At 39.4% G+C, this 15,841-nt stretch overlaps 1 protein-coding gene across 5 annotated transcripts in view; it reads right to left on the reverse strand.

Annotated features, from left to right (window-relative positions):
* Positions 1–15,841, reverse strand: part of OSBPL9 (oxysterol binding protein like 9) — a 180,742-nt gene that overhangs the window by 116,458 nt on the left and 48,443 nt on the right. For all 5 annotated transcript variants that reach the window (XM_046028113.1, XM_046028122.1, XM_046028115.1 and 2 more), the window contains exon 3: positions 7,964–8,042. In XM_046028113.1, coding sequence (XP_045884069.1) covers positions 7,964–8,042 — 79 coding nt within the window. The remainder of the gene's footprint in view (positions 1–7,963; positions 8,043–15,841) is intronic.

Here is a 15,841-nt window from a genome sequence, read left to right on the forward strand (position 1 = left end):
CCATCACCGTCTATAGCTAGATGTGTCCCACAAACATAAGAGATCCCTCACCACCTATACCTATTTCCCTAGTTCCCCAACTTCAGATATTGACAATATCCAAACAGCAAGCCAAGCCAAGAATACTACCTTACGACTATCATTCTCTCACCTCCCATTTCCCAGCAGTCTAGTTTCTACAGATCTCAAGTCTAAAATCTCAAGTCTATTTCCTCTTCTCCTTCCCCATTACTACAGCTTTTTTTTTTTTTTTTTTTTTTTTTTTTTTTAAAGATTTTATTTTATTTATTTGACAGAGAGAAATCACAAGAGAGGCAGGCAGAGAGAGAGGAAGGGAAGCAGTCTCTCCGCTGAGCAGAGAGCCCAATGCGGGACTCGATCCCAGGACCCTGAGATCATGACCTGAGCTGAAGGCAGCGGCTTAACCCACTGAGCCACCCAGGCACCCCCCCATTACTACAGCTTTAACCCATTCAGGGCCTTACCAAACAATCACAACTATTTATCCAAAGCCCATGTCTTACTCTGTCTCTTCTCTGCTTAAAACACTGCTTTGCTGGCTCTTCACTGACCTCAGGATAAAAATATAACTTCTTTGTATTAGATGTACGCCTCTGTCTCATCTCCTCCTCATCATTCTAGCAGTACCAAACATTTGTAGTTCTCTGAACACACTGGCAGCAACATACTTCCATGCCTTTGCACGTGCTACAACATCTCTCAGCCTAACAAACTTCTTCAGTCTTCAGAAGTCTGCCACAGAGAAGAGCTAAAGAGAAAGAGGAGGGAGACAGAACCAGGTGACAGGAATCTTTTAATTTTTACATTATATACCCCTGCACATCTTGACATTTTTACAGTTACTATTACTTTTATTTTATTATTATTTTTTAAAGATTTTATTTATTCATTTGACAGAGAGAGACACGAGAGAGGGAACACAAGCAGGGGAAGTAGGAGAGGGAGAAGCAGGCTTCCCACCAAGCAGGGAGCCCAACAGAGGGCTTGATCCCAGGACCCTGGGATCATGACTGGAGCTGAAGGCAAATGCCTAACCACCGAGCCACCCTAGGCACCCCATACAGTTACTGTGATTTTTAATTTTGATTATTATAATCACCTGGTAACAAAAAATCCTACTTCTCTGTAAAACACTGTCTTTTTTGCCTCTCCATTATTTCAGTGTCTTATACATATTTCCAGTGTGAGAGCACCTTTCATATTTCAGTACAAATACTTCTTTACAAGCTCCCTGTCATCATGGCCTAAGTCTTATTTACCAGTATACTCTCAGTTCTGAGAATGGGGAATTACACATACTATATACACAATTATGTTTGAGCTCAATAGCCAGTCTAATACCAAAACTGCTTTCCACTCACTGTCTATTAAGAATCTACATGCAAATAACTTTAGCTGACAGGTAAGAAAGGGAATGATTTTTTTGCCCTGTTCAAAAGAGGCAGTTGATAAAGATAAATTGGCAAATATTTTTAATCTCGGAAAGGAGAGAGTGAAGTTGTAGTTTTCAAGCCTGTTTAAAACTCTAACATGCTGGGATAGTAATTTCAGTGATTACCTATATAGAGTATTTCTTTTTTTTTTTTTTTTTTCAAATCTGAAGTTAAATTAAATTGACTTTGTTTTGGGGCACCTGAGTGGCTCAGTCAGTTAAGCATCTGCCCTCAGCTCAGGTCATGATCCCAGAGTCCTGGCATCAAGCCCCCATCAGGCTCCTTACAGAGGGGAAGCCTGTTTCTCCCTCTGCATCTGCCTGCCACTCGCCCTGCTCATGCTCTCTCTCTTGCTAGCTCTCTCGCTGTGTCAAATAAATAGAATCTTTTTTAAAAAATTAACTTTGTTTTGATAATTTTATGGCATCTCTTTAAAATTGAAGATATTGGGGCACCTGGGTGGCTCAATGGGTTAAGCCTCTGCCTTCAGCTCAGGTCATGATCTCAGGGTCCTGGGATCTCAGGGTCTCTGCTCAGCGGGGAGCCTGCTTCCCGCCCCCCCGCCTGCCTCTCTGCCAACTTGTGATCTCTCTCTGTCAAACAAGTAAATAAAATCTTTTAAAATAAAAAAAATAAATAAAATTGAAGATATTTTGAAATATCAAGTTGCCAGAATTAATCATTACAATGATAAATAATCTATTGTTTCAGGAAGGTTTTTTTTTTCCTGGTACCAATCCTCTTTATTATAAACGAATGATGTTTCAGAATACAGGATATGGAGGGTAGCTAGAAACTTAAACCACAATGGAAATGAAGGTGATAGGTAACAACCTACCTACATATATTTTCATACACTTGACCTTCTTTTTTGTTGCTATGGATGAACTGTCTGAGCTCTTAGCAAAAAGCGATGCCTCCTCCACCTGTGTATTAGGTACCATTCTCTCTTGCCTTCTCAAGAACAGTCATCCAGCATCCCCCTCCTCTGTTGCATCAACTTTCCTCTTTTTACTGAAACACTGCCAGTACCACAAAAACATACTCTTATTTCCCTTATCACATGAAAAAATTTCTCACTCCCCTCTCCAGCTACTACCATATTTCTCGCCTTCTCTTTACAGCAGAAGTTGAAAGCACTGTAAGTTTCTATCTTAAAATTGTTCTTCTCGATATCCAAATGGCCAAAAGACACATGAAAAAGTGCTGAACATCACATGGCATCAGGGACATACAAATCCAAAACCACAGTGAGATACCACCTCACACCACTCAGAATGGCTAAAATTAATAAGTTAGGAAACGGCAAGTGTTGGCGAGGATGTGGAGAAAGGGAAACCCTCCTATACTGTTGGTGGGAATGCAAGCTGGTGCAGCCACTATGGAAAACAGTACTGAGGTTCCTCAAAAAGTTGAAAATAGAGCTACTCTATGACCCAGCAATGGCACTACTGGGTATTTACCCCAAAGATACAAATGTAGTGATCCGAAGGGGTACGTGCACCCCAATGTTTATAGCAGCAAGTCCACAATAGCCAAACTATGGAAAGAACCTAGATGTCCACCAACAGATGAATGGATAAAGAAGATGTGGTATATATATGCAATGGAATATTATGCAGCCATCAAAAACAAAAACAAAATCTTACCATTTGTAATGATGTGGAGGGAACTAGAGGGTATTATGCTAAGGGAAATAAATCAATTAGAGAAAGACAATTATCATCTGATCTCACTGGCAATGAGGAATTTGAGAAACAAGACGGAGGATCACGGGGGAAGGGAGGGAAAAATGAAACAAGATAAAACCAGAGAGAAAGACAAATAAGAGACTCTTAATCTCAGGAAACAAACTGAGGGTTGCTGGACTGGAAGGGGTCAGGGGGATGGGGTGGTTGGGGGATGGACACTGGGGAAGGTATGTGCTATGGTGAGCACTGTGAATTGTCTAAGACTGATGAATCACAGTCATGTACCCCTGAAACAAATTATATATTAATAAAAAAAGAAAAAAGAAAAAAATTGTTCTTCTTGGGGCACCTGGGTGGCTCAGCCAGTTGGGCAGTCAACTCTTGGTTTTGGCTCAGGTCATGATCTCACAATCATGGGATCACGATCATGGGATTAAGCCCCATGTCCAGCTCTGCGCTCAGCATGGAGTTGGCTTTAGATTCTCTCTCCCTCTCTCTTTCCCTCCAGCTTGCATGCACTTTCTCTCAAATAAACAAATAAAATCTTTAAAAAAAAAAATGTTCTTCTCAAGGTTATCAGTGGACTCCGAATTGTCAAATCCTCTGATCCCTTCTCATCCCTCAACTTACTTGATGTATCAGGAGGATATGACACAGCTGATCATGTTTCTCCCCTTTTAGAAATACTCTCTTGGCTTCCAGGCTATTGCATTCGCCTAGGTTTCCCCCTCCTTTTTCATTGCTTCTTTTCAATCTTCTCTGCTAGTTTTACATCAGCTCTCTTCCATTTAAATAGATGTTGGAATGCTTCAGGGCTCATTACCTAGACCCCTCTTATCTCTCTACACTTACTCCTAAATTCCTGTGGCTCTAAATACCATCTATATGCCAATGACTCCCAAATTTATTTCTTCAGCATGAACTTTTCCCCTAAATCTGACACTTCAACTGCCTACCTGACATCGTCTGGATGTCCGAAAGGCATCTAGAATTGTTTGTAAGAATGTCCAAGGCTAAGCTTCTGATGCCCACATCCTCTTCCCCAAACTAATTCCTCCAATAGTCTCCCCATCCCAGTTAATGGCAGCTCGACTCTTGTGGCAAGCCAAAAATCCTGGTGTCAACCTAGACTCCTTTCTTTTTTTTTTTTTTAAGATTTTATTTATTTATTTGACAGAGAGAGATCACAAGTAGGCAGAGAGGCAGGCAGAGAGAGCGAGAGGGAAGCAGGCTCCCTTCAGAGCAGAGAGCCGGACGCGAGACTCGATCCCAGGACCCTGAGATCATGATCCGAGCCGAAGGCAGCAGCTTAAACCACTGAGCCACCCAGGCGCCCCTAGACTCCTTTCTTTCACATGCTATAGTTTGACCTTTGAAATACAGCATCATATGACACACTACTACTTAACAATATAAAAGGAACAAACTACCAATACATGTAACAACGTGGATGACTACGAAAAACATTATACTGAGCTAAAATAAAGCCAGACAAAAGAGAAAACATAAGGTAAGACTCTATTTACATGAAACTCTCCAAAAGAAAATCTATAGTGATAGAAAGTAAATCAGTGGTTGCTTGGGACCAGCTGCTGGGAGTAGAGACTGGAAGAAGAAAGGAATCTTTTGGGTGATATTAATGTTTAATTTCTTGATTGTGGTAGCAGTTAAGACTAAATAAATTTCTCAATACTCATTGAACTTTACAATGTGCACATTTTATTGTATATTAATTATACCTCAAAAAAGTTTATTAAACATACATACGTAATTTAACCATTTCTCACTGCCTCTCTATCCCAACTGCTACCCTATGGCAACCACCATCACCTCTCTTCTGAATTACAATAGCCTAACTAGTTTCCCTGCTTCTGTTTCTGCCTCCTACATTTTATTCTCAACAGAGTGGCCAGAGTGATATCGTTAAAAAATCACATCATGTTACTCCTCTGCTCAAAACCCTCTAATAGCTTCTCTTTTCGGTAAAATTCAACATTCTTTTTTTTTTTTTTTTTGAAGATTTTATTTATTTATTTGACAGAGAAAGACAACAAGAGAGGGGACACAAGCAGGGGAATGGGAGAGAAGCAGGCTTCCTGCTGAGCAGGGAGCCTGAGCCCCAGGACCCTGGGATTGTGACCTGAGCTGAAGGCAGACACTTAACAACTGAGCCACCCAGGCACCCCAAAATTCAACATTCTTACCATGACAGACGAGGCCTCCCATGATCAACTTCTCTGTTACCTTGTATACTTCATTTCCCACTACCCTTCCCCATGATTATTTGAATTCCAACTAGAACTGGCCTCCCTGCTGTTCTTCAAATATGGCAGGCACACTCTCTTGCACTTACTTACTATTCCCTCTGCCTAGTAATGATGTACCACCATCCCCAACAAAGTCTTAAAGCTTCTTCCCTCACTTCCTTCAGGTCTTTCACCGCCATCCCAATGAGTCTTTCCCTGGCCACTCTCAAATTTCAACACCTCCCTCTGCCTTTTACAATCTCACTTCATTTCATTTTCTTCTTTCCTGCTTTATCTTTTTCTCTCCAGGATTTAGCACTCCCTTATTTATATTTTACTAGCATACACACACACACACACACACACACACACACACACAAAGTATAAGTGACTTTTTATTTCATTGGCTTTCTCCTCTACCAGATGGATGACCCAAGAGGATAAAGAATTTTATCTGTTTTGTTCACTACTATATCCCCAGAACTTAAAATAATGCCTAAAATGGATGTTGAATAAATGACTGTATCTCAACAAATTCTAGCTTTCCCTCTAACAGTTGATAGTAAGTAGAATTTGCTTTAAAGATGTCAACTGATACTTTATTTGCTTTAAAAAATTCCAGTAAATGAAATAAAAACTTCAACACATTTAAGCATATGCTAATATATATCAGCCAAACTTGCTTTCAATTCTGATCAAGAATTAGGATCAGACATTAAGAGCTTATCAAATTTTCAGAGATTTTCTTTTAAGTAAGGACCTATGTGAAATAACTCTCATTATTGCCAAGAATATACAGACTGAGGTCCTGGTGAGTTCTTTACAAAAGCCAGATAATGTCATGTTGTCTGAAGCTCCCCTTACTATAACAATAGTAAATAATCAATCTGACAGTCTCAGAACTAAGAAATCATTTTAAAAATACATTTAAGTCTTATTTACACTTGTTATTTAAATCATTTCAGGAATTAAAGGAATTGTTTGTTTTATAAGCAAGCCACATAAATATTGGAATATTTAACATAAATAATCTAAGTAAATCAGAAGGTACAGGTGTCCTTGCTCTAGAGGTCTGAGTCTCCTCTCTTTTAAACAGGCAAACAATACAGCTTCCAGAAGTCCAAAGGAGTTATCTCCTTAATAACTGCAGAGGAGAGAATTCCATACTGCAGCCTTCACATGCATCTAGGAGCTGTTACCTGAAATGCATTATTCATCTTTAATCAAGTAAAGAGTTTCAGCGTGGGGATGTTACCTACTTTAGCTTATAAGCAGCATTATATAGTCAACCTAAAAATAAAGGCCCTGTGCTTTCGTAATATTTAAAATGTTCTAAAAAATTAAATGCATGGAAAATTTCAGGAAAGCATCATTAGTTAAGCAGCTCTGAGTAAAGAGTATGACCAAACACCATGAATATTTTAAGGATGCTTTTTCCTAAAAGCATCAGAGATACCACTATTGAGTTATATTGGTTTGTCTCTATCAGCTACAAGCTGCATCTTTCATTTCTATGAGTCAATTTCTTAAACAAAAGTGAAGAACAATAACTTCAATATACGATCCTAGCAATGGAAGGACAACGGCTGTCTCAACATCTTACATAATATACCTGGTCACGGTTAAGACCCCATAACCAAAATATTTTTAAACTACAAACTTACTTAACATTTATTTACAATGGTACACCGAGCATCTATCACAGTGCATTGTCACTTGTAGTTCAGAGAAACTGCTAACATCTCCAAAGCTTCTCATTTCTAAGTTTCCTGGACAGCTTTAAATGTAAAACAGAGGTTACTCTGGATAAGCAAAATAACAAAAACATTAATAGCAAAGCTAATAAACACTTCTAATAGATGAGAGTACATTAGGACGGCATCATTAAAATTGGCTTTTATTTGCTGGTTTAGTGCTTTCAAAGCAAGATGAAATGAGAATGATCATACAGTACCTTACCCTTTCTACCGGCGAACCATAGCATGCAATGTCGAAACATAGCAGTGGCAGATGGCATGGGTGTTATTAACTATAAAAAGGATAATAGCAGAGAAATGATGGCTGGCAGACAAGACACAGAAATACAGATGAAATGAATGCAAACTTGCAGTTCTTGAAGCAAAGCAAAACCTTTAAACCAAAGGCTGCCACTAGCTTCAATTTAATTTACATTTTGAGTTCCACACTGACAAACACTGCAACCTTCACAATCAGTCTTTAGACTCTTCATGCAGAGGCAAAATCACACTCCTCGATAAAAGATCAGCAACCTTCTGTAAACACAAGCCAGCAGCAGCAGCAGCCCATTACTCTCTCCCTTCACTGATTTTTATCCTTTAAATTTTTACTCTCCAATTGCAGTGTGATCCACAGTCGTCTCAAATAGATCTGTATCCACTGCAGATACAAATCCCTGCCTAACCTGCAGTACCACTTCATCCAGAACGTTCCCGTGCACTCATTCATGCAGGATCAGTTGCAAAACCATTCAAGTCATCCAGCAAACACCCAAAAGAGGGAGGAAAGAAGCAGTTAGGGCTGTGAAGAGAAAGAATCTCTTCTTTTAGCTCACCCTGGAAATGGAAGGTTTTCTGATCAACAGTTATTGTGAAGGTGCTGTCGTCCTCATCGTCTATACCAATCACAGCTCCCTGTGAAACAAAGAGCAAAATCCCAATAAGGCAAACAATGACATCAGCAATATTCACTACTGCTACAGCTCTGGAATGCTCAATGCACTGAGGACACTGGCAGTAGGCTAGACACAGAAAGGGGGAATCATTTGCTTAGCGAGGAAGAATTAGAGGAGAGGTGATGCCAGAGCACTGTTAATACTCTGCACGGCTACCTTTTATCCTTGCATAAGGGGCATGGTTGCGATGAGAGAGGGAGGGGACAAACACAGAAGCTATGTTCAAGAGTCAGCCACTGAGCTTTTCTGAGCTTTGGACTACTCTCTAAAATGGGGAGCCAGAAACCTCCATCACACCCAGTTATTGTGAGGCCAAAGAATGCAGGTCCTCTTCATCAGGCTGCTTCTGTTTACACTTGTTAGTGCAGAAATGTCAGGTGACACTTGCTTCAAAACATGGTCCCAATCACTTCTTCCACATGTGCTCCCATAACCACTCGCACATGGCTCTGCAACTGCACCTTCCGCTGTGATGTGTTTATATGTCTGCCTCCTCCCACTTAACTGCCATGAGATCTTGAAAGTCGAAGACTGTATTATTTATTGATACACGACCTTCAAGTACACACCCAATATGAGTTTTTTTTTTTTTTTAAATAAAAGCACGAACAACTCCCCAAAAGATGGGGGAGGAGGAGACTGCATTTATTTATAAGTTGCTTGTTTCAAGAAAGTGGATAGGGTAAGTTTCAAATTTTTAAATATTTGTATTCAATTACAAACAGCCCATTAAGACAACAGGAATTAGAAGACTGGAAGCTAGGGCGCCTGGGTGGCTCAGTGGGTTAAAGCCTCTGCCTTCAGCTCAGGTCATGATCCTGGGGTCCTGGGATCGAGCCCCGGCATTGGGCTCTCTGCTCAGCAGGGAGCCTGCTTCCTCCTCTCTCTCTCTCTGCCTGCCTCTCTGCCTACTTGTGATCTCTGTCTGTCAAATAAATAAATCTTTAAAAAAAAAAAAAAAGGAAGACTGGAAGCTATGCAAAATAGGAAGTGTACTGGTTAATGTCCTTAAGAAACAAGTGTCTAAAGTATTTCAGAAAAAAAGGTAGGGAACATAACATAGGTAAAATGCCCCAGAATGGTAACAAAGCAGCAGCCTGCCAGGACCTTGAAAATGGGGACTGAAAAGAATCAAGGGGCCAAAATACCTAATCCTATGAATAAAGGCTACCCCTGTCCCAAGAGGATTAGGTAATAGAGCTAAACATTTGTTAATCTCTTCTCAGAGGCTGTCTAGATAAACCCCAACTCCATCCAAATCCCATCAACTTGAATTATCTTAGTTATTCCTCAATTTCAGATTGGGTTGGGACTTTTATCCTTGTTTTCAGTTAAGTAAAGCGTCTCCAGAGAGTAATGATATAATGACTTACCCAAGGTCACACAATTAATATCAGAACCAGAACCACTGGCATGGTACCAACTTATTCCATGACAGCAAACATAAACACATCTCAGGGAGTGTTGGAGCAGATCATTCTGGTTAACTTAATTTTGTGGTTACTGAATTAACTTCTAATTTATTATGTATCAAATATTTGCTAAGTTACAACTGAATACAAAAATACGTGCTAGATACAGCTCTAGAATATATAACAATAGTCCCTGCCCTCAAGGCATTAATGTTGCAAAGGAGGAGATAAAACATGCAAGGAGGTGAGCACGATACAAAGTAAAAAGTGGTCCTCTACGCTGATGATAACTTCGAAAACATGCTAAGCGAAAGAAGCCAGTCACAAAGGACCATAAAATTCCATTTATATGAAATGTCCAAAATAGATAAATTCATAAAGACTAACAGTACACTTAATGGTTGCCTAGGGCTGGAGGGAGGGAAAGAAGTAGGGTAACATCGGGAGTGACTGCTAATGGGTATGGGTTTCTTCATGAAAACATTCTAAAACTGATTATGGGAATGGTTGCACAACTCTGTGAATACACTAAAAACACTGAATTGTACGCTTTAAATGGGTGAATGGCACTGCATGTGAATTATATCTCAACAAAGCCATTATAAATCACCCCAGTACCAAATGTTTGCTCGTTCTTTTGGGTCTCTTATTGTGAATTTACCAATTATATAGTCAACTCAGATGGAAACCACTAGGTTCTACACATGTTCTCCTTCATTCCATCACGAATTGTGTTCATTCCACCTCTGAACTATAACCTCAAATATGCCAACTCTTCTTCATCCCATTAACTGCCAATGCCCTAATTCGGGCTCTCATCACTACATGCTTCATAGGCAATCTGTCTCCTTTCAGTCTGGCTACCTTTTAGTCCAGTCTTTGCTATTGCCAGAGCAGTATTTCTAAAGCACAGATTCTAAATGAGACAAAAGATATTTAAAAGCTTCCTTGGACTAATGTGTAAAGTCAACATTTCTTCATAATGCCATTCAAGATTATTCAAAATCTGGCCCAACCAACCTTTTCACCGTCATCAACCAGACCCTTCTACCTTTCCACACTCTAGGGGAAAAACCAAACACACCAAGTAATTGCACTTTTTAAATGTTCTTCCTCAAGCTCAATACCAACCATCTGTTAAACAAAAGCAAAACCCCGCATCTCCTCCTAGCTACCACTTCCTTTCTCACTGCTTTCACAGAGGAACTTTTTGGAAACTGTCCACACCTTAACCTTTCACCCACTCCTGTACTCAAGCTTCTTTCCCGCCTACTACAACCACCCACCACTACTACCAAACTACACTCACAGGTCTCCATGACCACTTCAGCACTCTCCAGTTTTGTAATATACCACCAGTCAAAGGCACTGTGGCTGCTGCTGACCACTTCTTTCTTGAAACTCTCCTTCAATGATCCCTAATGACCTAAGCTGTGCTTCAGAAATATTTCTACCTAAGTACCTGTGACAACCTATACAGGAGAAAGCATCTTTTCTTGCCCATTACACTTTTCCCTTCCTCTATCCAAATGCTTCTTTGAAGACTCTGGCAGCTAGCTAACAACCTCCCAGTCCCATCAGGTCTTGCCATTACTCTGAACATTCACCCACACCTATAATCATTCTTGCTTCCTTTCCACTTGTCATATGAAAAAAGAGCTCCATACCCTATCACCGTTCCTCAGGTCTCTCACTCTACCAACTGTCAACTTCTTTGACTACTGGCTCTTTCCCAATAGCATTTACACATGTTCAAATTCTTTACCCTGTTGAACAACAACAATCATTCTCAATTACATGTCTTCATCCAGCAGTTCACACCCCCCTCTCATTCCCTTCCAGTCAAGATTATTCAGACTTACCCAAACCTCCTGCCTAAATTTTTTTAACATCCCATTCCTTGTAGGGCATGTAACTGTATCAGTGGCTCTTCTTCACCTTCAAATAAGGGTACCATATGACCTGATTTGCCTGAGACATTTCAATTATTCCTCTTGTCTTGGAATAATACTTAACAGTGTCCTGGTTAGGGTTTATGGTCTCTCTGCCATAGCCTAGCCTACAGTGTCCTCAGTGGTTTGCTCCATGCCTACCTCTCATCTCTTACCAAATGCTACAGCTGGACAGCTTGAGGTTTACCAACTGCCCCAGATTCTCTTCTGCCAAACATCCATCCTCTCCCTTTATTTGAGTTTAAACTACTAATTTTTTACATCTGGCAAAGTGAAACTCCTTTTACTAATCCACATATAAAATAATATTCTATTGTTAAGTGAAGTTCTTTACTATAGTAGTCCATCAAAATGCCGAAGTTTTATTTCAACCCTGCTTCCACAACCCACTGTCCCAACATAATAAGCATATATATGTATATATGTATATACACATATACATATATGTGTATTTTAGTGACTTTCCATGATTTTTCTTCTGAAGATATGAGATGATTCAACCTTTCAGGTTATCAGTACTTGGGCTAACCAAGCAACATGCTGCTTCAGGGTCACACTATCCAAGTTCAAGATAAAAAGTAACTGGGGGCACCTGGGTGGCTCAGTGGGTTAAGCCTCTGCCTTCCGCTCAGGTCATGATCTCAGGGTCTGAGGATGGAGTCCTGCATCCCGCTCTCTGCTCAGCAGGGAGCCTGCTTCCTCCTCTCTCTCTCTCTCTCTCTCTCTCTCTCTCTCTCTCTCTCTGCCTGCCTCTACCTACTTGTGATCTCTGTCAAATAAATAAATAAAATCTTTTTTAAAAAAAAGAAAAAGAAAGAAAGAAAGTAACTGGAACTGGAGTCTAATGCAACCAGATGAATTTCCTGACTTTCCCTCTTCCCCTCTCCTCTATATACACAAACATATTTCAGACATGAGTCATAGTTCTGATACCAAAGAAAGTTTTACTCTCATGGCTTTGAGAGAAAAAAAACAACAACAACCAACCCACAAAACAGAGTTCTGGCTATTTTAGGGCCAATCTCCCTTAACTGGCTCTAAAGAAATAAAAAAGAAATGATGACTGTCCTCTGGGACAAAGATTGCTCATACAACTCCTAAAAGGAAGGTAGACAGTGCTAAGAATACACAGCACAGCTACTCCCACAGTAACTTCACAACCACATATTTTCTCTCCTGATGAAATATTAGAAATCTCTTACACTCATGTAACACATTTAAATATGGTGTTGGAGATTTAGGCAGAACAGGTATTACTCTTAGAAAACTGAAGCTCAGAAAGGTTAAAAAAAAAAAACAAACACCAAAAACTGCTACCTAAAAAGCAGGAGAATTGAGGTCTTACAATTCCTGATTCAAAGCCCTCTCTTAACACTGATTACAATAAGCAATATTCACTAGTTACTTATACACATTTATTAAATGCCTATCCTAAGCCAGGAACATGAATAGCCAGGGAATGTAAATAGGAATAAAATATATCTCTCTGCCCTGGAAGAGCACATCACCACCTAGAGGGAAAAAAAGAGGAGTCAACAAAATGGAGGGAAGGAGGAAAGCTTGAGGTTTAGCCTGCTTACCAAAGATGCTGCTGCATGGAGGACCTACTTTACATCATCCTGCAAGTATTTCACTCTAGGTAATAGTAATAGAACAGCAAATAATTTTTTTTACTCAATATTGAGATTTGTTCATGTTAAATAAGTAAATACATATATAGACTTTATACATATACATACATATTTATACATATATACATACATATTTTCCATGCTGAGAATATATGTAGGTATACATACAATCCATTTTGAGAATATATATATACATTTTACCTGCTATATAGTATTCCACTATATAAATATACCACAATGTATCAGTTCTCCTATGCAGAACATTTAGGTTATTTTTAATTTTTCCTATTCCAATAATCCAGCAATAACCATCACTGTATGTCTCCTGGTAACACTTCTGTAAGAAAGTATCAAGCAGGGGCGCCTGGGTGGCTCAGTGGGTTAAAGCCTCTGCCTTCGGCTGGGGTCATGATCCCAGGGTTCTGGAATCGAGCCCCACATTGGGCTCTCTGCTCAGCAGGGAGCGTGCTTCCCTTCCTCTCTCTCTGCCTGCCTCTCTGCCTACTTGTGATCTCTTTCTGTCAAGTAAATAAATAAAATCTTTAAAAAAAAGAAAGTGTCAAGTATATGCTCTGAAATGGAATAGAATTCCACTTTTATGTGGAGCTGGGCATCCTTTCAACTTCACTAAATACTCCAAACTGGCTCTAAGTGGTTGCACTGATTTATGTCCCAACCAGCACTGTATTGATTCAGCAGAGTTCCTATACCCCCTAGTCACTAGCCAACACTAAGTATAATCAGACTTTATAAATTCTTGGCAACATGACAAAAATACTATATTCCTGAAGTTTTAATTTGCATTTTCTGTTATCACTGAGAATAAGAACATGGTCACATTTATTGCCATTCTTATTTCCTCTTACATGAATTGAGTGTGCATATCCTTTGTACATTTTCTTTTGGGGCATTCTTTTTGTCTTTTGTATGTGTTCTTTGGGTTTTATCTTCTTTATCCATTTGTAGGATTTCTTTATATATTCTGGATATTAATCCTTTGTCAGTTCTATGCAATGTAAATATCTTCTCTCCTGTCCATGGGCTATTTTTTCTCTTTAACTGTGGTGTCTTTTGGTTGGTGGTAGTGTTCAAAGGTTTTAAAATTCAAATGCTGTCAAATCTATGAATCTCTTCTATCATGGTTTGTGCTTTAAAACATTCTATTCTGTCTTGACATCATCAAGACTTTCTTCTATACAATTCTTATAAAAAATGAATTTTCATTTTATACCTTTAGTACTTCTGGAAATTTTTGCGTATAGCATGAGGTAAGAAGTAAATTTTATTTTTTCCATATGACCCAGCCTCATTTACTCAGTGACAACGTCTGACTTACAATGCTGTCATATTCTAAACTCCCACAGTTGCATGGTTCTACTTCTCTTCTGTGCCACTGATCAAATCCTCTCCCTATATACTAAGACCATATCATTTTAATTACCACAGTTTTATAAGAAGCCCTAACATTTGGAATGGCAAGTCCCCCAACTCTTTATTCTTCAATTTCTTCTTGCCTCTTTACCATTTTAAATGACTTTCAGAATCACCTTACCAAGTTTTTTGATAAGCCTACTTGTGGTTTTGACTGAATCAAATGTCTTTACAGATTTAAAGGAAATAAGCATATACATGATAGAGTCTAACAAGCAGGAACAGTATAGAGCTTTTTCAATGTTCAGATCTTCCTTTAGTCTTTCAATGATGTCTTACAATTTTCCTCCATCAAAGGAGTGCACTTCAAAGGAGTGTTACAAAACACATACTCCTAATAACATACAGTTCTTATTATGAACATTTTTTAAAGATTTTATTTATTCACTTGACAGAGAGAGACAGCAAAGAGAAGGAACACAAGCAGGAGAAGTGGTAGAGGGAGAAGCAGGCTTCCTGCTGAGCAGGGAACCTGAGGTAGTCAGTGCTGGATCCCTAAACCCATGACCTAGGCCAAAAGCAGACGCTTCACCAACTGACTCACCCATGTATCCCTATTATAAATATTTTTTAATAAATTTTTCCTAATTGTCTGCGGGTCATATGAGGAATGCTTTATGTTTTCTTTTTCTGCATATTGATTTCATATCCAATAACTTTGCTGAAGGTTAGTCATTTAAGTAGTTTTTCTGTAGATTCTTGTGATATTTTTTTCTGAAGATTTATTTATTTGAGAGAGAGAGAGAGAGAGCACACGTGAAGAGGACAAGCAGGGAAGGGCAGAAAGAGAGGGAAAGAATCCTTAAGCAGACTCCCTACTGAGCACAGAACAGACATAGGGCTTGATCCCAGGACCCTGAGATCATGACATGAGCCCAAATCAAGAACTGCAGGGCACCTGGATGGTTCAGTCGGTTAAGCATCTACCTTCAGCTCAGGTCATGATCTCAGGGTCCCGGGGAAGGAGTCCCACATCAGGCTCCCTGTCAGCAGGGAGTCTGCTTCTCCCTTTCACTCTCCCTTTGTACTCTCGCTCTCTCAAGTAAAGAAAATCTTTAAAAACAAACAAACAAAACAAAATCAAGAGTTGGACACTCAGGCTTACTGAGCCATCCAGGTGCCCCATGATTTTTGTTTCTACAGACATCATACCTGCAAATACCAATAATGTTTAATCTTCCCTTCCAATCCTTTTCCTTGAATTTTTTTCTCATTCTCATGTTACATGTTTGCCAGGACCTATAGTACAGTTACAGAAATATCATCGGCAAATACTCATTTTGATTTTTCCTTCCAAGCCTTTTTCCCTGTCTTTTGTCTTACAGCATTCAC

This window comes from Meles meles, chromosome 1 (genome assembly GCF_922984935.1).
Source record: "Meles meles chromosome 1, mMelMel3.1 paternal haplotype, whole genome shotgun sequence".
Taxonomy (NCBI): domain Eukaryota; kingdom Metazoa; phylum Chordata; class Mammalia; order Carnivora; family Mustelidae; genus Meles; species Meles meles.